At 36.0% G+C, this 21189-nt stretch overlaps 4 protein-coding genes across 4 annotated transcripts; 2 read left to right on the top strand and 2 right to left on the bottom strand.

Moving 5' to 3' along the window:
- Window positions 1-22: 22 nt before the first annotated feature.
- On the bottom strand, window positions 23-3667 carry LOC116289980 (large ribosomal subunit protein mL41A). The gene is made up of 4 exons (XM_031696944.2): window positions 3416-3667; window positions 3158-3196; window positions 2033-2097; window positions 23-1325 (listed from the first exon to the last, which is right to left on the bottom strand). The coding sequence occupies exons 1-4, from the start codon at window positions 3501-3503 to the stop codon at window positions 1206-1208; spliced, it is 312 nt and encodes a 103-aa protein (XP_031552804.1). The 5' UTR covers window positions 3504-3667; the 3' UTR covers window positions 23-1205.
- On the top strand, window positions 3662-5624 carry LOC116289979 (uncharacterized). The gene is made up of 5 exons (XM_031696943.2): window positions 3662-4114; window positions 4237-4518; window positions 4793-4975; window positions 5352-5440; window positions 5507-5624. The coding sequence occupies exons 1-5, from the start codon at window positions 3977-3979 to the stop codon at window positions 5565-5567; spliced, it is 753 nt and encodes a 250-aa protein (XP_031552803.1). The 5' UTR covers window positions 3662-3976; the 3' UTR covers window positions 5568-5624.
- Window positions 5625-5761: 137 nt separating this feature from the next.
- On the top strand, window positions 5762-10273 carry LOC116289978 (E3 ubiquitin-protein ligase RNF168). The gene is made up of 5 exons (XM_031696942.2): window positions 5762-6236; window positions 7358-7431; window positions 7569-7724; window positions 8371-8521; window positions 9676-10273. The coding sequence occupies exons 1-5, from the start codon at window positions 5762-5764 to the stop codon at window positions 9906-9908; spliced, it is 1089 nt and encodes a 362-aa protein (XP_031552802.1). The 3' UTR covers window positions 9909-10273.
- Window positions 10095-20698, bottom strand: LOC116289977 (proline-, glutamic acid- and leucine-rich protein 1). Its single transcript, XM_031696941.2, has 20 exons — window positions 20580-20698; window positions 20107-20165; window positions 19354-19459; window positions 18761-18835; window positions 18354-18431; window positions 17796-17867; window positions 17319-17378; window positions 16643-16811; window positions 15953-16076; window positions 15585-15672; window positions 15357-15448; window positions 15132-15251; window positions 14404-14536; window positions 14064-14108; window positions 13679-13721; window positions 13360-13416; window positions 13233-13288; window positions 12173-12382; window positions 11132-11869; window positions 10095-10692 (listed from the first exon to the last, which is right to left on the bottom strand). The coding sequence occupies exons 1-20, from the start codon at window positions 20694-20696 to the stop codon at window positions 10624-10626; spliced, it is 2511 nt and encodes an 836-aa protein (XP_031552801.2). The 5' UTR covers window positions 20697-20698; the 3' UTR covers window positions 10095-10623.
- Between the last annotated feature and the right edge of the window lie 491 nt (window positions 20699-21189).

Raw genomic sequence — 21189 nt, forward strand, 5'->3', positions numbered from 1 at the left:
TTAGCACTATATCTACTGACACTTTTGAGATTGATGAACATTTTATCCCAACCGCGGTATTACAGTAAGTCATGCGCGGCAATTCCAACCTCGAGTTGAAAGTATTGTTCATGGTCACTGAAAGGAACTGTCAAAGGATTATTCATTATTATCTTGCGACTCCCTTGAAAATAAAATAATTTTGAAGAAAATGTTGGTAGTGGTAGCCTTGGGGTCTTTTCCAGGCGGCAGCCATGTTGGTTTGAACAATAGATTCCACCACGCGTAGCTTCGCATTCAAGTGCTTGAAAATAAATTTACTTGGGTTTAACAAAGATTTTTATTCTCATGGCCGCCGTGTGATAAAGGACTATAGAGCAGTTACGTGAATTTCGTAAAGTGCATAAATTTGGGCGTTATTTCATTTTCGCGTTATTATTCGCAGAGACGGTTTTTTCCCCAGCACTTCAATTTCTCGCGAATTTTTTCGACATGTAGCTGTCACGAAATTTTCGTGCCAAAAACCATTGCCCAGCTCCATTTCTTCTTTTAACAGTTTTTTTTTTTTTTTTTTTTTTTTTGTCGATGCTGATGAGCTAAAACATTAAGGCTTATTTCCGGTGGTTGATGTCAGCAAGTAGGTACTATCGCTTTATTTTGATTATAATAATCAAGTATCTTGAGTCTTTTACTCGGATGCCGCTTCCTATGACGTCATCACCTTGACTGTATGTGACGCAAAGGTATTTGCCACGAATGTTACATTCTGATTGGCGTACACTTCTATCTACTATACAATATATCGTATAACCCTGCTCGCTAAGGATATTTTTCTTCCCCTAGAAAACAGAAGGCAGTAAAAGACGTCTGCAAGCAGCTTATTTTACATATGAACCTTGATCACAAGGAGCTATGTTGATTCTCATAATATAAAAGCCTTTGTTTAACCACACGTAACCTCGTCCTGAAAAGTTTGAATGCGATGCTACACGGGGGAACTATCTATTTTTCTATTTAATATGGCTGTGAGTGATAGAGGTCTTTAAATGGGCCAAGAGGAAGAGGCCAAATGGAAGAGAAGGCTCGACCTTTTTGCTAAAAAAACGTACGCCTAGAAGAACCCTACACTATCTGCGAGATTCTTATATGAATTGTGATTGTAACTCTCGTGAAAATATTAATTTTTTAAAAATATATACATAATCAACAAGCCTTGCTGCCTGAGCCTATGGTGTCTCTCTGAACTTAACTAAGTGAATATTTTCCTTAACCATCTCTAAAAGCCTTTCAGCTGTCATGGGAGGTTCTTCAACTTTTGGTGCCTTGTAGGAAACATAGGGCTTTAACTGGAATGACAGAATTGAACACAATGAGAACTCAGGAATAAGGCTGTTAGGGACCATTCATTATTAATCCTAGAGGGTAGATATTGGTGAGAAAATAGGAAAAATACTTTGTCTTTCTCCAACCCTCCATTAGTAATCCCAATTTTTTTCTGAGATTCCCTGTTCATTTTATCATTTCGAAAACCATCCTTTATATATAACTCATCAATTATTTCAAGAATTGAATAACAAGGAAATGTCCCACTACAAAGGACTGATGTCTGTAACATCAGTATAGTTACTAGCCTGCATGCAGCCAGACTTTTCTCTCCTATAGACGGACTTAACAGTCAGTTAGAGGCCGGCTTCACGCAGGCTATATAGTTACACACTTTTTTACACAGTATCTTAGGTTCTTTCTCATTCAGACACTTATTGTATTCGACACACCACCTCAGTCCCAACAATTAGCTGTTAGTCATTTTAAACTATTTCAAGACCCTACTTTGGAGGGTCACTAAAATATGAAAGACCCCATTTTCTCACCTATACCACCCCTGCAATAAAAAACACTGCCCCTGAATGCCAGTCTAGGCTTGAGAGGTACCCCAGAACTTTCTTTAAGAGTAATGTAGCAGTGCACCAGAAAAGACTTGATATTTCAATAGTTTGACCATTGGCCAACAATGTCTCGTGCAAAACATACAATATACTTTGAAGTGTCATACCTCAAATCCAGTCAAATCAGGAACAATAAATTCTGGAACTTTTTTCTCTACTATCTTGTATCCACCTGAACCAAAACAGGAAACCTAACCATTTACTGCAATTTTCATAAACATGCGCTCTCTCTGTCTGCAAGCTGCACACTGAAATTTGGTTTTTCACTGCAGTCAATCAAACCTAATCAATCAGTACTTTTCATATTTTTGACTGGCAGCAGCAAAAAAAAACAAATTTCAGCATGCAGCTTGCAGACACAGAGTTTACGTGTTTATGAAAATCGCAGTAAAACACTTCAAAAAGATCTTAATCAAAAAGTACAAAGCTGGACAATAAACCAAACTATAAAAATGTATAATTAATAAATGGTAAACTTTTGTCACAGTTAATTGAGGGGACTGTAGTCTCCTCAATTAACTATGCTTTTGTCAATTTTGCACTTTTATAAGGCTTTTTTCCAGCTTCATGTGTAAATGTTATCATTTCAAACTTTGTTCAAGAATATCTTGCAAAACTAACTTGGGCATTGCTGATGGTACATGCTGTACAAATGACAAAATGCCCCATGTGAAAGGGAGTTTGTAAGTGGAATTTGTCTAGGGGAGGGGAGAGGGGAGTGATACTCTATATACCTCTTGCATTGATTTCCAAGAGGAATTGTTCTGGGGGACAAAACAATACTCGTCTTTTCTCTTGCAAAAAACAATTGTTTTGTCCTCCAGAACAATTCCTCTCTGGACTCAGTGGTCTATACACCCTTCTCATAATGGCTGACGAGCACACAAAAACGAGGTCACCCAGTCATCTTGCAAGGCTGAGCAAGGCTGCTCATTCAAAATTAAGGTGGATAGTGGGAATACAGGTCAAAACAAGAGTTAAATTTTTATACTTTTCTCTTATAAACTCATTTAATATACTTTTATATCTGGTATTGTGAACTAATGACTGGGTGACCTCGTTTTCGTGCCCTTTTCAGCCATTATGAGAAGGGTGTATATGCCACATTTTTGTCTATGCCACAGAAATCCAAAACCTAATAAACAAAACTATGGCTGTGTTGATGTATGTTTACTCTATCAATAATAATATTTGATTATATCATGAATAGCAGTTAACTATGATAATATTACCTTTTCTAGTGTGGTATCCTGGAGGTCTTACCCCACGACCTAAAACATACAGTCAAATATCAGCAATGAGCTATGAACGTTATATGCTATTGAAAATATCTGTTAGAAAAACCTCAAGTTAAAACAACTAGCTACTACATTACTTATTAGTACGGACAAATAACCTTTAACACAAGCTCACTTGTGTTTAAAATGGCCATACGATTAGAATCTAAGCAAGTTGTAAGGCCATGTTTAGTTAAAGAAATGTCATTCTACCTTTGTAAAATTGCTTATTTCCTTTCTTTCCTGTAAGGACTCCTCTCGTCGCTCCTCTCAATAGACCTCGAACAATTCTTAACGGCATTTTGGCATAAAAAGATCCAGTTTATCAAGAACACATTCGAAAAAACTTCAAACTCTAATCCTGAACCATGCCAGGGAACCAAGCAGCCTCGTCAAAAACCACAGGAAGACCACGCCTTTTGCCACTTCGATGTTCAATTAGTTCTGCGTTCAAAAATCTAATCAACACATGCAGCATTATTTTCCCCCAATTGATATAATCAAATGTAGGAATATGTCCACGATAACGAAGTTTGTTTGACCATTTAGGAAAAGTGAAAATATTTTTGGAAACATTAGTTTTGGGTTGCCTGTCTCATGACGTAACAAAAGTCTCGTAATCCAGAAGCAGAAGTAAATCCCTTCTGAGTTGTAACTTTATATGCTTAACGTTTGTTAAAATTTAGCAAGAATTCATGAATTAACGTAGAGAAGTATGTGTATATATATGATAAATGAGCTAGCCTACAGTTGTTAGGAACTTTGATCGATACCATGGCAACCAGTACCCGGCGGAAGTCGTCAGTAGGTGGTAAAGACATTAGCCAACAAAAAACTCTCTCCAGCAGCAAAACAAATGCAACAACTGGAAAAGGCAGGAGTCAAGTTTACAACATTGAAAGGATTAAAGAGGTACACTATGCATTTTTAAAAGTGTCATTCCAGACCGTGGTTTTGATGCTTACAAGTAATGACAATCACTTGTTTGTGTGATGTTATGTAAGAATCTTGTATTTTTGTGCGTTTATTTAAAGCTTGAGAATCAAGTTTTAGAGCTGAAAAAAAGACTGGATGATTTAAGGAAAGCGAAAAGCCAGACAATATTAAAGAAAGATAAGGAGTATGTAAGCCTTGATAATCCTAAACTTGGACAACGACTCCAGAGTAGTGAACAAAGTCCTGGTATTAAAAAAGCTCAAGAACTCGAACAAGCAAAGAGATCTGCAGATAAGGAGATTTCCGAGCTGAGGGATGAAATTGAAAAACTGAAGATTGATCATGCGAAAGAACTTGAAATCTCGAAAACCCAAAGCAAAGTATGTTTTTAAAAACTTAAATTTTTCAAATGAATATTCTTTCAAAAAAAAACTTTAACAGTAATGACACAGGGAGCCCAATTAAATGAAAGCAGAACTCTATATTTTTGCTTTATTTTCTTATTATTTTGTATTATTTAGCACACTATGTTGTCCTCAAAGATAACATTCAATGAAAATAATATATTCTTGATTATATTATCACTCTATCGCTTAATCTCAATTGGATGCCCTGTGGTTTATTTGTCTGTGATCAAATTTGTTCCACATTCAGGAGGCTGTGCCTGATTCTGAAGAGTTGCTGGAGTTAAGGAAAAAGTGCAAAGCGCTCCAGGAGAAGAATGATAGTCTAGAAGCTCTTAACACAGAACAAAACGTGCGTATCAATGAGCTTTGTGAACAATTGAGTAGGAAGGAGGCTGAATGGTGTACCAAAGAGGAAAAACTAAAAGTAGAGGTACTGGTATTATATTGCAATTAGTATTCAGGGATGGAAGAACCAGGGGGAGGGGCTGAGGGGGCTTTAGCATCATCTCCAACAAGAATGATATATTATTTTGTCTTTCTTTGAGCTCAGGGCTCAAAATAGGGAAAACATTTGGCCAAATTTTGACCTGCAATTTTTTTAATGGGATCCCACACGTATGAAGAAAAATAAAGATTAACTCCCATTCCCCACTTGAAAAAGTGCTCTGCTGTGCCTATTTTTGATGGTAGCAGGTGGGAGTGGTTGTCGTGTTGGGAGACAGGGGGTAGGGTTATTGCTGTAGTTTCCTCTGTTCCATAGCTTAAAAAAAATAATGTGATCAATATTGCATTCACTATCATTTTAGCTCAAGTTTTCGTTTGGAGAGAAATATCAGCAATGGATGGCACAAACTGAGCAGAAAATAGAAGAACTCCAAGCTGCTAATAACTTTTTGTAAGTCAATATTTCCTTTTATTTTTCCTAGTTTTGATAGTTCTTAATTATATTTTTCCCTTATAGAAAGATGGTAATCCAAAGAGACAGGGATCGAAGCAACACTTCGCAGTCTGAAGGAAGTTAAATCCAAAATGCTTAGAGTGGGATTCCTGTGGTGTGTTTTTGGCAAGTGACTTCAAATGTGCCATAAACATCTTCATTTTTTTTACGATTTCGAGGATCCTGTTATTCTTATTTGTGTGATAAGACTTGTAATATAAATTATTATAAAGAAACAATTAAAAATTAGGCAAGGAAATTGCCAAATCGGTTGTGAGGATGTTTTACGCACCCTTCCCTAATTGGGATGAAGTTGTTATTTCTTTGCCGTCGTATTTTCCCGCCAAAATCATAATTATGCAAAATGGCCGAACAATGGCGGAAAAGGCAAGTGATGAGCCGTCTTTACCCTCAAAAACTAAGAGAAAAAGAATCCGGTACGAAAACTATGCATCAGATGTTGTCGAAGATGCTTCGTACGAGGATTTTATCTGTCCAATATGTCTTCAGCTACTTATTGAACCCGTTGTAATGCCATGCAAACACGAACTGTGCAAGATTTGCTTCACTCAAAATGTCCAAGAAGCGAACCTTCAATGTCCAATATGTCGCGTTAGAATATCAAGCTGGGCTCGTAAACAAGCTCGAAATGGTACTCTAATATGTCAGCAACGATGGGAACTTATCCAGAAACTATTTCCAGAAAAATGCGAGAGGAGAATGAGAGGAATAGACGATGATGGTGAAGATTTTTGTAAGTACGAAGGAAGACATCTGTGTCAGCACAAAACAGCTGGGAAACGTGACATGCTGTCAAGCTTTCGCTTACCACTCAACATAGTACTTAGGGCTTCAGATATTAAATATGGAGAAGGCTTTTTAACGAGAATTGTTTCTCGTTTTTTGGCAATTTTCACTCACGTGAGAAGGCAGCCATAAACAATAGAAACTTTCTGCACAGTATTTTTAGAAATAGAGTTCAATTCCCGGAGGATAGAAAGTGTATGAAATGAAATGTTTGTATGAGTGAAAACACTCTATACAATTTAGATTTTAAATTAGGATTTTTCATGGGGAGGGGGGGGAAGAATATAAAGGAATCTTTAAAAAAATATGCTGCACCCTCCCTTCCCCCAGTCATAAATATGATCTGAGGTATTACAATGAGAACTTCATGTGTATCACATCAATGGAGCAACATTTGGAACATTTCTTGGTCATTTCCTATCTTGTGCAGAATGTACGTTAGGAGCTGGTTCCGGCAGCCATGATCTTCTAGTACAATTCGGAACTTAGGCTGCGTTCATAATGTATGGTGGGGGGGGGGGGGGGGGGGAGGGGGCAGGTGAAAATTTGAAACGTCCAGAATAATTCTTAACACCCCCCCTTAAAGTCATGCAAAAAAATATGATCCCCATTTTTCTGATAAAAATTTGCTCATCCCCCCTTTTTTCTACCAAAATTTTCCCAATCCCCCCTCAATTTCACCTACCCCCCCCTCTTTGACATAAGTTATGAACGCAGCTTTATACTGTGGGTATGAGTGATGTTTTGAAAGTTATCAAAATTGGATGAGCCTTTAGGTAAGTTCAATTTCAGAACTTTCAAAACATCAAAAGTATCTATAAATTCCAAAATGTACAAAAAGGTGGTGGGATTTTTGTTTATAATACACTCAAAAAAACTTAGCAACGTAATTGGGACTCTACAGAGTACAATTTGGAATTTAATTGTACTCCTCTTGTCCAATCAAAATCGAGTAATTTTTTAGAGTGTATTATAAAGCTATTAATTAGCCACTTCAATCCTAAAAAAGTAATGATACCATGTGACACCAGTTGTATGATGGCTTTTTTTCAAATATTTCTGTTGTAGGTCACAGACCATTTAAGAGAGTTCTGTCTGAAAATGGAGAAATTAGGAGTGAATATGAAGAAGAAATGAGAAAGGTAAAGCTCTTGACCTGCGATCTTCCAACCTGGTATTGCAATCTTATTTTTCATTGTCTTTAGTCAGATAAGTCATCTTGTATAAGTCTGTCTCTGACAAAATATTATACAGATGTGGGTATGTCAATATATTTCAGATTCAAATGGCTAGAGAAGAAGAATGCAAAGCTAGTGAAGAATTTATTCGTCAATTAATGGAAGAAGAGAATAAAGTTCATGGTGAAAAGGAACAGTTAAAAGAGATGGATGAAAAAATTGCTAGAAAAATGCATCAACAAATAAATGAAATGAAGGTGAGAACACTGAATTTACAGTGCCTAGTCTCAACATCACCTGCTTATGATAAGTATATGTAATAGGACTCCATGCTGTCCAATTAAGTAATATTTGGATGAGGAAAATTCCGAGGACTGACAAAATTATGTGAGTCTGTAGGCCGAGTCCAATTTGGCAGTCAGAGGAATTTTTCGAGTCTAATTATTTCTTGATTGTGGAGGATGAAATCCCATTACCTATTAATTATATAGCTGCCTAATTAATCCCATATCAACAAGACCTGTCCAATTAAGAAAATAATTGGACAGTTACCTATATGGGATTAATGAGAAGCTGTATAATTCTTTTAATAATTAAGTAATTATTACTTAAGGGCCCACAGTAATAGCATAGTGCACAGATGTTAGAAAGACAGTCACCTATTGATATCAATATACCAACCAGAAATTTGCTACTGAAACAGAGATCTTTTGCTTTACTGGTCGAAATGAATGAGAAAAGATTTGTGATGTCAATGTTTGTAAACAGTGAATATCGCTATGGATTTTCTGAATACATAACATTAACTGTGTGTTACTGTATCGAGGTTCTCCCAGTTTTCCTTGGGACATTTTTGATGTCCTTTATTGATACCAGTATGCTTCCATATCTTATTTTCTGAAGGTTGCAACTCCATTAAAGGTGGTAGGTAATAAACAGGCTGGTTCTTCATCTAAAGCCAAGACCAAGACTAAAACATCTAACAGTCCTACTCTAGAGCGATGGTTTTCACCAACAATTAGATTAAAGAACACTTCGTTAGTACGCAAATCAGGTATACATTGTGTGATACTTATTATCTAATAGTTTAAAGAGTCGATACCTGTCGTTACGTTCTATATAATTATGATAATGATAATAATAATAATAAGACTTAATTTCAAGAGGGTTAAACACTAAACAGTTAGAGTTAAGGCATTTAACCCGTGAAATAAAAAAGGCTTGTCAATGTGTAATAATCAAATTGACACAAAAGAAAACAATGGAATTAGGGTCTACTAAAGTGTATTAGTCTAATATCTATTTCACGGATTTAATGACTTCACTCTATGAAAACTGATAAAATTGTGACCCTCAAGTTATATGTTTTATGTGTCAACCATACTACAATTGTCATTTTGCTCAGTTGGAATATCCATTGGATTTCTAGTTGTCAGTTAAAGAAATACTAGGAACAATTGACCCATTGTACATTCACCTATTTAGAGTCAACATATTCTGGATGGGAGCGGAGGGAGTGGGGTATTAGGGGTGGAGCATAGTTATATCACAGTTAAATCAGGTATGAATCTCATGCATGAATCTGGATGATTTCAAATAATGGCAATCGCTTTGCTTTAGCCCTTTCATGTCTAAGGGGGCTATGCAACCCTTGTGTAAGAGTATTAACCATTCCAAGGAAGATGAGGAAAAAATTGGGTCAAGTTGTTATTGCTGTGCACTGTGGGGCTATTTTAGGGGACTTGTATATTTCCCAGGGTTAGCACTTGTTCACGTCGGCCAATAGGACCTTTAAGTGTCAACGATAAAACAAATCTAATGTGTTACTGCCTACTGTTATTTTAGAGTGAAGTCATTAAACCCATGAAATAGATATTAGACCAATAATACACATTAGTAGACTCAAATTCCATTGTTTTCTTTTGTGCCATCTATTTGACTATTACACGTTGACTAGTATTTTTTATTTCATGGGTTAAATGCCTCCATTCTATTAGCCAATATGTCCTTTTAGGCAAGTGAACAAATGCTAACCATCTCCAAGATGGCATCTATTTTGTCCCTTAAAACAGTGCCCGCAATGCACTGAAATACCAACTTGACACATTTTTTTCCTTAACCTCAAAATGGCTAATAAGTAGCAACTAATTACGTAATAAATAATTTTGCTGCATATCAAGTGTTAAATTCTGATCCTCTTATCTCTAGATCAAGATAAAAATTCCTCGCAAAAAATCCCCAAAACAAGATCCAATAATACTGGTGTTGCCAAAGAATTAGAATTGAAGCACAAGCAAGAAGATGAGGACTTTGCTTTTGCTATGAAATTACAACAACAGTTTGACAAAGAAAGGCGGCAAGAACAACAACTTGAAAGAAAAAAGGGAAGTGTGGATGGATACTTGTTGAGAAAGGACTCGTGTACAAGCACATCTTCATAGCTGTGTTTTATATAGTGATTACATGCTTGAGTTTTTATTTTTAAATTGATAATTCCTTTCTTAACTACTGATATAACACTTGCTTTAATTTTAACTATATTGTCTTGTGTTTTTAAGTTTATATTTTTATAGTTCTATATTTTTTTAGATTTACTGTGGGATAGTATAGACTTGATTAACGAGACACAAAATTATATGTTTTTTATTGTTTTTAGATATAGCTTTTAAGAATAAAAAAAATTAAGTGATAAAGGTAAGACTGGATTTCAGTTTGATAAACTGTAGATCAACATTTCCACACGCTGACTATTAATACACCATCTACCAAGCTATTATTATTTTGCTAACATCCTACTGAAAACCTACCATCACATGCCTTTTTTTCCTTATTAACATTCTACATTCTACACTAAAAGGTGTGTGCCACAGCATTTCAGGAGAGTTTTATGAAATTTACACACAGAACTGCTTTCTACTCATGCAACCAAAGCTTATTTGCGAAGTCTCGGGAAGAAATTATGAGGTGTAACACTTTTCTTGAAACTTTCAAACCACATTAAACTTGTCTCACAACGCCATTGTAGACAAATTTTGACTGTGTAACAGGGCCTTTAATCTCAAAGTCTTGTTCCAAATGGATCTTTTTTTAAACTGAAATCTAGCACTGATTGTTTGGCAAATAAAAATAAAATCTAAGGTTTATGGAATGGTCATATTAGTCACTGTCTGAATCAGGAGAAGTATTCACAAATGTGGCAAGCATTTCATCTACATCACCCATATCCTGAAGAAAAAAAAGGAATATTGGTCAGTGTCAATGCCAAACTTGAGTGGTTTTAAAGCAGTTATAACAGAATCACAGGATCATTAGAAGTGCACTCAATGAACAAGACAGTTATGTAATTAAGAATTCTTAAAAATAATGAAAAAACTTCTAACAAAAGTTCGGCATTGCAAAACTTTATTTTATATATTTTTGCCTATAGCTTTTTAAATCTATAGAGAAAAAACATATCCAAAACTAGAGATTCTATCAAACCGTTTTTGAGTTGTTTTGCTTTGAAGACATGAAAATCTGATCCGAAAAGTCTTGTATTTGTAATATGGTTACTAAACATTAATAAAAATACTGAACTAATATGTTTTGATTGATTAAAAGAACCTCTTCAACCTTGTTGAAACTATTAATGATTTCAAAAATACATCATTCTTTAATATCATACCTCATCTGTCTTAGCATTCCCAATACTAGTCTTTCCCTCATGTCTCTCTTCATCTTTTCGCACGACAATATGTTTCCCTGCACCAAGCTTCTGCATTTTAGCCGGACTCATCTCAATGCTTTCAGCATCTAAAGTATCTGTCAATGGTAGGCTGATGTTGGTGTCTTCTTGCAAATCTGACTCAAAAACATCACTTTTTGATGCCCCAGAAGCAGCAATATCCACATTGTCTTTGGTTAATACATCAGATTTTGACTGATGTTTTGAAGAGGAATAAAGATCTGAGTGTTTTGTGCATTCAATGGCTTGTGTGTTTATCGATTCTCTTGTGTCCATTGGATCTTGGTTTGAAAGAGTGCTTCTAAATATATTAATTTGTTGAATATCTGTATTAAAATCAGTGTTGATCTGCAATTCTTCATTCTCTCTAGGTTGGGTTTTTGTGTAGGTATTGGATGATGCCTGCATACTTTCACATACACCTACTGGCACGTCCAAAACTGTGCCCTCTAACAACCTACTGCCATCATGAGCTGGTACTTCTGAGCCATTCTGGTTAACCACAGATGTTTCAGCAGATAGGGCATTAGTTTCTTGGTGTTTATCGTTATCTTGGACTACACATGTTTTGCTGTTTGTTGGAAGCATAACAAACTGTGTTGCACTCTCAAGAGAAGGTACTAAAGGGTGTATAATGGCAGTCAATATAGTTAATGCTTCTCGGCAGTAGCTTGACACCTAGTAACAATAATCAATAATATTTATTAATGATGTTATTTGTATCAAACAAACCTGTAATGGCCAGATTGATAATCAAGATTCAAGACCCTTTTTAAAATGGTATCCTTGCTAGGTATTGTACATCCTATACCGCATAAGTAAACATATAGAGGATATTGCATGGGTGAGACAATATCTTACAAGTGAGTGTAGCAGCGGGGTAAATGTGTGAACTTGCCTATGGTTTGGAGTACTTACAGAAAACGTTTGGGGGAAGTAATTAATTGTGAGTGTAGATGCCTGTCCTAATTAAACAGTTACCTTGGGGTGCATATCTTGTAAGCCCCTTGTACAGCATCTTATGGCACACTGAATGGAAGAAGGTGCTTGTGGTGGACAAGCTACGACGCATGCCAGCAGACACTGATAAAGAGATTTACGACAGTCTGCATCGGAATAAGGTGATGGCATTCTTCCAGGTACAGATACTTGACATTGCAGAATAAGGTTTAGCAACACCCCTTGTATCTCCTGTGACATGAATAGAACCATGTGTAAAGTAATGACTACCAGACAAAAACTACTCCCAGTGTCACCAATACCCATCTTTATAATAAATGGTAAGGTGTTGTAAGTAGTTGGTTAATGCTTAATAAGGTCTGGTAAGTGGTTGGTAAGGTGTCAGTAAGGTGTCAGTAAGTCGTTGGTAAGGTGTTGCTAAGGTGTATTAATTATGTGGTTTTAAGGTGTCAGTAAGTCGTTGGTAAGGTGTTGCTAAGGTGTATTAATTATGTGGTTTTAAGGTGTCAGCAAGTGGTTGGGAAGGTGTCATTAAGGTGTCAGTAAGTAGTTGGTAAGGTGATAGTAAGGTGTCAGTAAGTAGTTGGTAAGGTGATAGTAAGGTGTCAGTAAGTGGTTGGTAAGGTGACAGTAAGGTGTCAGTAAGTGGTTGGTAAGGTGAAAGTAAGGTGTCAGTAAGTGGTTGGTAAGGTGACAGTAAGGTGTCAGTAAGTGGTTGGTAAGGTGACAGTAAGGTGTCAGTAAGTGGTTGGTAAGGTGACAGTAAGGTGTTAGTAAGTGGTTGGTAAGGTGACAGTAAGGTGTCAGTAAGTGGTTGGTAAGGTGACAGTAAGGTGTCAGTAAGTGGTTGGTAAGGTGACAGTAAGGTGTCAGTAAGTGGTTGGTAAGGTGACAGTAAGGTGTCAGTAAGTGGTTGGTAAGGTGTCACTCAGTGGTTGGTCAGGTGTCAGTAAGGCGTCAGTAAGTGGTTGGTAAGGTGTTGGTAAGGTCTCGATAGTAGTGGTATTATCTTTTGACTACATGTAGGCTCTAATTTCATGGTTCATATTGATTGTCAAATCAGTTGTCAAAGAAATCAAACCTGATATAAGTCTTTGGTGAGGTTGGCCACACCATTCATTAAAATTGCATATAGAGCTGAATGGAAAAAAAAAGGGAAATTAATTATGATCATGTTACATTTGTGGACATTAAAAGTGCCTACAGACCAGATAGTGCAGCATGACAGACACACAGATTGTGGATAGGGTTCTCTTTCTTTTGACCTGTCAATAAAAACAGAAAACATATATCAGCATTTAAAAATACACAGTTGTCCTGGAAACACCTTGATTGGCATCACACAAGCCTATAAATAGCTATTTTATCAGGGGCTGGTCACTTAAAAATATAATATCTGTCAAGTGAATGAGTAGGAAACTTCAACATGGTGTAAAAAGATTTGTAACTATAATATTAAAATATGTATCAGTCATCCTATACTATCCTATACTATCTACAAATAGATGTATCTCCATGACAACATACTTGTGCTTAGCTGTTCCATTTCTTGAAGCTTTCGTTTTTTTGCCTAAACACAAAGTTGGAGGTATCAAAATAATAGGCATTCAAGGTAGACAAGGGGAGGTTCGTTTTTCTACCAATCTTAGTTATACCATTTCTTGAAAAAAATATAAAAGCGCTAAACATTATTTTGTACTTCTACAAAGGTGAAGAGGGGGGGGGGGGGGGGGGTTTGTTCAAACTATTTTTTCCATCCAACTAATCCATGCATGGCGCAATTAATGCATGCATTTATAACTACCAATCATATACCATTATGGCATTGTGCTTTTGGAAAGAGCTTGTGATAATGTACATTCATCTTCGAGCAACTTGTAGTCATTACACTAATAACCACTTTACATCATACCTTATTGGAAGATTTTGGCTGTTTATGGTCATCTGGATTCATAAGCTATAAAAACAAACAAATGAATAAAAGAAAAGAAATCTTATGCTATTTTCAACCAGGATGTTTTTAGGATGAGGTACACTACTTAAATGATCAAGTACAATAACAACTTCTAGGTATCAGCTCATCTAGGGAGGGGGGCCTGGGGGTGCATATTCCCTACATCCCTCCCCTAGATTTGTCACAGGTTTAACACATGTTTACAGAAAAGGATCCAAGCCTAAATTTAGGATTCTAACATCTCAATAGGAACCAATAAAGGCATAATATTAATTCAATATGCAGGACTAAAGAGTACCTTAGTTTGTTTGGTCTGTGGTCTGATGTCAGTCAAGATATTAAGAATAACCTTCTTTATAATATCTGTACTGATGCTGGCCTTCAGATGGCACCAGTTGATGAAACACTTGAACAAAATGCATCGAAGATTACTGAAAACAATTATAGAATCAATGCTTGGTTTTTGATGTGGCCATCCTAGCTGTAAGTTTTGCTAAGCAGCAAGAAAGTAACCTTAAATTTGAGACTTTGAAACAACCTCAGGGCTGATCAAATTCAGGACATGGCTTACTCACCCATCAGGAAAACCAGAGAGCGTAGAGAAAAATATTGAATCAAGGGACCAACAGACTCAACAAACTCTCACGTCATGGTATGCTAAGTCCGGACCTGTTTCAAACCCCAGAACCCAGAAGTGAAAGACAAATGCCACTGCACTACTACCCCCCTCCCCTTAGCTGGGGTGCATCCAAGATTTTTTTAGGATGGGGTGCACTATTTATGAAAAGGAGGATCACTAGTTCAGCATCAATAATGCAGTTAATGTCAGCTCACCTGGAGGGATGGATGGGGGTTCATACCCCCCTACATCCATCCCCTCCCCCTGTAGTTCTGCCTCTGCTTAATTCCCATAATGTTAACAACAGCATCATCACCAACAACGACAACTACAACAACCTCATCAACAAAAACATCAATTACAGAAATCAACAACAAAAAAATCATCAACAAAAACAAATGATATACCTGTAAGGTTTGTGTCCATCATGTCTTTTATCTTGAGACTTGTCATTTAATGTCCAGGACAGTTCTCTTATCAGCACATTCGATATCTGGTGGTTGTTTGGCAAGAGAAGACTTCTGCATCTTAAAAACATTAATAATTATTGGTAAATAATAGAATATTGTAGTACAGATATAGGATCACTAGCCTTATTTTTTTACCAACAACCTAGGTATACTGATGCCTACCTTTGTAATAAGGAGTTAAGCAGTCTTATAGCACTCTCATGTATGACAGATAAGCAGGTCTTTAAAAGAACTACATCAACTGACACACTTTTCTGAAAGTCAATATGTTTAGAAATTAGTAAAAATTGTTGCATTAAATTAATTAAGCACTTTGAATGACTTTCAGACAAATGCTCACATGAGAAATCAGGGTTAGCATTGGCCATTAATTACAATTAGTATTCTTACAAGCATATTGCCATTAACTGCAACAATTCGTTCAACTAGTAGAAGAGTATCTTCTATTGGTATCATGGAAATTCTATGAGTTCCCTCTCTGAAAGACAAAATAACATCAATGTATATGATAATGATAGACCCGTACATGGTAATGATTACAGTGATGAAGAGCCTTTAACAATTTTTGTTTTTGAATGCTGAAGCAACCTCTGGGCTGACAAAAGTCAGGGCACAGCTAATTCACAGATTCTGAAACAACTTCTGGGCTGATCCAAGTCAGGGCACAGCTCATTCACAGATTCTGAAACAACCTCTGGGCTGATCTAAGTCATTATCATAAGTAAACCAAAAGAAAGCTTGTGTATTTGGTATCATACCTTGTCATGATGTTGAGACAATCCAACAGTGAGATCAGTCTGGCAGTCAATACGTTGGTTCTCTCAGGTTCTGCATCAGTTATATCACTCACTGCCAATGTCTCTGTCTTTCCAAGCAAGGTATCTATTCATATAAAATCCATTTATAGTTATAGATTACATGTATATGATAAAAAAGTTCTTAATTTTATCAAATAACATTTCATCATCATTGATTACGTAATGGAATATGGATCCATGTTGAATTGAGGTTGGAATGACTGTCACCAAGAAAGCCTGCAGTATTTAGATACAGCTTCCTCTTTAGATTTTACATTTTTCTTTATTCATGTTTTTAAAAACCCCAAATGGAGGTGACTGGCCGACTAGTCTTACCCAGAGAGCCATACATAGTCCCCCTTTTTGATCTGTGAACATACTATTTAAGAACAAACAGTGGTTGATTTAGGGATAGTAGGGGGGGGGGGGACCTAAACAATGTTGACCAACCCCTTTGTAAAGTCATAGATCAGTTATTGTAATATTGTAAGCTCTGGATCTGCTCTGGCATCGTTCTCAAAAATTGCCTGCAGCTTCTTGCAGCACCAATAAATGTTTTGCTCTTTTTTTTTTTAAAAATACTTTGTATTTAATAAATATTTCCAGGCTGTACTTATGTAACAGTAACTAGTGATATAATGTTCAACTTACCATTTAGTGGGTTGTTTGACATTTCAACATTCGCATACAGATTATTCAAAGCATGGTTTATTGTGGCTAAAACTCTATTCCACTGGCACTCCCAGTTGGTTTTGTATTTGTCAGTTGATGTTGTATTGCTGCTGCAGCCAGCAAGAAGAGCAAAACACTGGCAAGTATTCTATGAAAACAAAAAAATAAAGTAGTCATTCATGAACAAAAATAAAATGTGGTGCAAAGTACTGTACAGTGTATCACATAATGCAAACTTTATAGGAATGAAGCTCCATCAAATTTTACCAAATCCTGAAACGACCTTGGGCTGATCAAAGCAGGGGTTTCATTAAAAAAAATGGGGTGCAAAGTACTGTATCCCATAATGCGAACTTTATAGGAATGAAGCTCCATCAAATTTTATCAAATCCTTAAACAACCTTGGGGCTGATCAAAGCAGGGGTTTCATTGAGTTTTCAAGAATTTTTCTCATTTACCAGAGCATTCTCTGATCCCTGACTGTTAACTAATGAAACACAAACTGACAGATCAAATTGGAATTTAGCACGTTACATTTCCTAGAAGGAGGAAAAGCACCCTTGTTTGCCAAGCTCTAACATGTATGACAAAGAAACATTTACATGTAGTTATTTTTATGAAGAACTACTGCCCTGTTAACATTATTATCAATTACCTTTCTAATTTTTGTGTTCCAGGAATCCAGACAAGGAATAATGTAGCTCTCTATTTGAACCTAGTTAATAAATATGTGATACAAGAAAAAATGAACAAACAAACTAAACAAAATAACAAAAAGTCCATGTTTTACAAGGGTAGCACTTAATGGCAAGTGGCTGACAAACCTGTGACCCTCGTTACATGATCAAATTGGAATTTACAATAGAAGTTGATTTTTATGGAGGGATAGAAACTAGAAAACCCAGAGAAAACCCCTTAAAGCAAAAGAGAGAACCAACAATAGACTCTGTCTTCACATACAACATTCAACTTCGGAATTGAACCCCCGAGTTGCATTGCTGAGCAGGGTCACAAGCAATCTAACCCAAACATAACCAAAATTTTTAAAAAAATATTTCTGTTTATCAATACATAGCTGAGAGTGTACATGTATTAATATGGATGCATCAACCATTATGTCGGTACCTCTTACCTTGAACGGTGCTACAGGTCCTGGCATATACCTTACACATGTACAAATACCAGATAATATACTATCAACATCCTGCAAAAGTAAATGGATTGGCACAGAGTCAGTAATTTTATAGCTTTTTATATACTATCTAGGCTGGTCAGTAATAGGTTCAAATTATCATTGACATCAAAACCTTCAAAAATATCAAGAAGGTAACTTGAAGATGGCACAATTTAAACAATAAAAATGCATATTCCACACAACGTTGAGTGCAAGCCTGACAGAGTACAAGGTATTGTTTCTATAAAGTATAAGTTCCCCTTGCAAATACTACTTGTAAGTCTCTATCTGGGGGTAAAACAATGAAAATAGATCTATTTTTAATGCAAGAACCAAGTGCCTGACTGGGGAGTGTTCAGGGTGCAGATACACCACCTTCGCTCATCTCCTTCTATGACACACCCCTTTCTGACGTCCACAATATGGGGCATGGCTTTTGTTTTGAACACAAGAATTGGATTTAGTGCAAGTTCTAGATATTACAATTACCCAATATATACATTGTATATAATGTACCTTGTCTTTTCGAGATAAAAGTGCTGAGATCAATGATGGCATGACAGAATTTGCAATCGTTCTTGATATATCTGGAAACTAGAAAAAGGAATATGTTAGAATCAACAAAAACCATGACTGAAAAATGATTTTAAAGGGGCTTTTTGCTTTCCAAAATAACGTTTGAATTTTATTATCTCTATAAATTTGATCATAAGAATACACAATGTCTTGTGAAGTAAAATGCTTGCTTTGCCTCAGTGTTATTTTGACCAGTAACATTGAGTCAGAAATAAGGTATGACCAAGCTAAAAATAATTTGGTCTGTCATCATGATCAGCAACTGACCAGCTGTTATTTGTTTGCCCTGACACTGTGTCTTAACCATTAGGGAATGCAATAATACAAGACATATGGTAAATAAATACCTGTATAGCATATTTCATCAAATCATCCATAACCCTCACAGAACATTGAATCAAACTTGATGAAGCTGAAGAAGACTGGAATAAATAAGGTACAACTAAATAACAAGTTGTGATTAATGTCATAATGTGTAGTTCCAGAAAATATCCATGCCCCACCATGGACGGAATTTGTAAAAGGACCCCCCTACCCCCAGGAACTTCTAAAAATTCCTCCATACAAATTCTGTAATTTTGTTCCTCCATGGGTGAGGTATGGATATTTTCTGAAACTACACTATTAATATATAAAATCAGTTGAGAATCCCTGTATTTTACTTATCAAACTTTATTAGATGATATTAATTTTTTTTTAAATGTCTGTACAATGTCTTTAATAACCAAAGTCAACTACAGCCTGTAGTTTAATAAAATTAGCATTTTTGGTGTTTACAAACATTAGAATTGTGATGACTTAGTTTGCCAATCATTATAACAACTTTAAGTTCTTGCCTAGTTTTTTTTTTTCATCACTGAGTGAATTATTTTCTGGTTCGCAAAGTTAAGATGATTGTAAGCTTATATCATAGCAACTAGCACTTTTAACACAGCCTTACCTGGATAGCCTGCACTATAGCTTTTATCCATGTTATACAGTTAATTGTAAAAGTCTCCGTGTCACACTGTGGTATAATGGTTGCCAGTAAGCTGATACCTAGCCATCTTACAACAACAGCAAATCATTAAAATTGAATATTGAATCAACTTTATCTATAGAAGAGATACAAAGTTTGAGGATGACACAGCAATTTTTCAACTAATAAACTTGTGGTCCTCTTTTAACATCCATAGTTAATTAAGGACAGGACTGCCATTAACATGGACATCTGAGCAACTAGAAAGTTTAACCATTTGCAGTAATTAGCAACACCTTCTCCGCTGTTTTTTTTACAACCCTGAGTGATGGCCCAGCCGAGGCTTGAACCACGACCTCACACACAACAGACCAATGTTCTCACCAACTGAGCTAATCAGGTGATAGTTATCTTAATAATAGCCAAAAATGTCACTCAAAAAATCCATTGAAAATGTGTAAAAGAATATACAACTGTAGAGGTGCTTAATGACACCCATGTTGTGGGGTAAAATAGGGTATACATTCACTCCTATCTGGTATCATAGATAATGGAGTTCACATGGGGAGTGTTTTTTGTTTAAATGGGAAAGGGGAAGCCAAAGGCTGATGTGTAGGATAGAGAAGGGGAGGGGTGGGGGGATGATCCAATGGGAGTCTTATTACAAGTGCTCCAAATGCATAAAATCCAAGACCTTGTAAGACACACATAGTCATAAATATGCCCTCTGCCTACCTTTCTGTCTTTGAATTTAAAAAGCTGTTTGCTTTTGCAGTCCAATCCTTACTACACTCCTGTCAACAAATTATGTATCCCTTTAGAAATATTGAGCTAAAAAGTGCAAAACTTATTTGGAAAACTTGTAAAGTAATCATGTTCATGGGTTATATTTTAAGAAGATTGGAATGAAATGCAGTATTTTTGCTTAATCTTAATTAGCAAAATATATTTCACAGTGTTCTTTGACTCGCCCGTTGAAACAAAGTTGTAGTGACTAAATAGTCAATGTAAAACAAAGGATAGCAATAGAATGAGCGTCTTATAACATTTTTTATCTACTATTTTTTCTCAAGCCAAGTAAAATCATTTTAGCTCAACAAAGATACAATAAGCTAAATTTGTAGAAAAAAATATGCTTGCAGTTTGCCCACGTGGTTAAGCCTTCATGAAAGTTAACAAGTTAAGACGTTAAAACTTTGCACACTTACGTATTCTAGAAGACACTGGTTTTCTTTTACGCATTTTAAGAGTGTAAAAATGTGCTTATCTGTCTTGTTATTGTCGTTTAAATACGAACCAACAACCACAGCTGTATCAGCCGCCATCTTGTTTGTATGACACAACCACTGACCTCAAAGTATCACAGTAATACCACAGGTACCCCAAAAGAGAAAGTCCTGACATAAAGGTTATCTAGGAAGAAAACTCTGTTGTCAGGAAAAGTTGCTGGAGGGAATTTCGTTCGACACTGCAGAACTAGCAAGTGTTGTTATAAACAAATGGAAGAAACAATTGAGTCGTGAATCAAGTCACATCATAGCACAAGTTGTTCTTCTGTAATCAAAAAACTGAAATATTAATTTGTTTGCGACTAATAGCAAAAGTACAGCGAGGTATAAAAGGGGCCTATTGTTTTAACTTAATAAAAAAAATTTTTTGGTTCACTTATAGATGTTGCAACACAACGAGAATCATTCATTATAAGCTTACATAGGTGAAAATAAAGTCCGGAAGAAAAAAAAGCTCCTTTATTGAATTTTTGTTAGTCGGAGCGTCCTGTACTCAAAGCACTTCAAGATACCCATTTCTCCAACTCTG

The sequence above is a fragment of the Actinia tenebrosa genome, unplaced genomic scaffold, assembly GCF_029948245.1.
Source record: "Actinia tenebrosa isolate PJP-AT-01 unplaced genomic scaffold, QUT_ActTen_1.0 PGA_scaffold0__85_contigs__length_37466705, whole genome shotgun sequence".
NCBI classification, from domain to species: Eukaryota; Metazoa; Cnidaria; class Anthozoa; order Actiniaria; family Actiniidae; genus Actinia; species Actinia tenebrosa.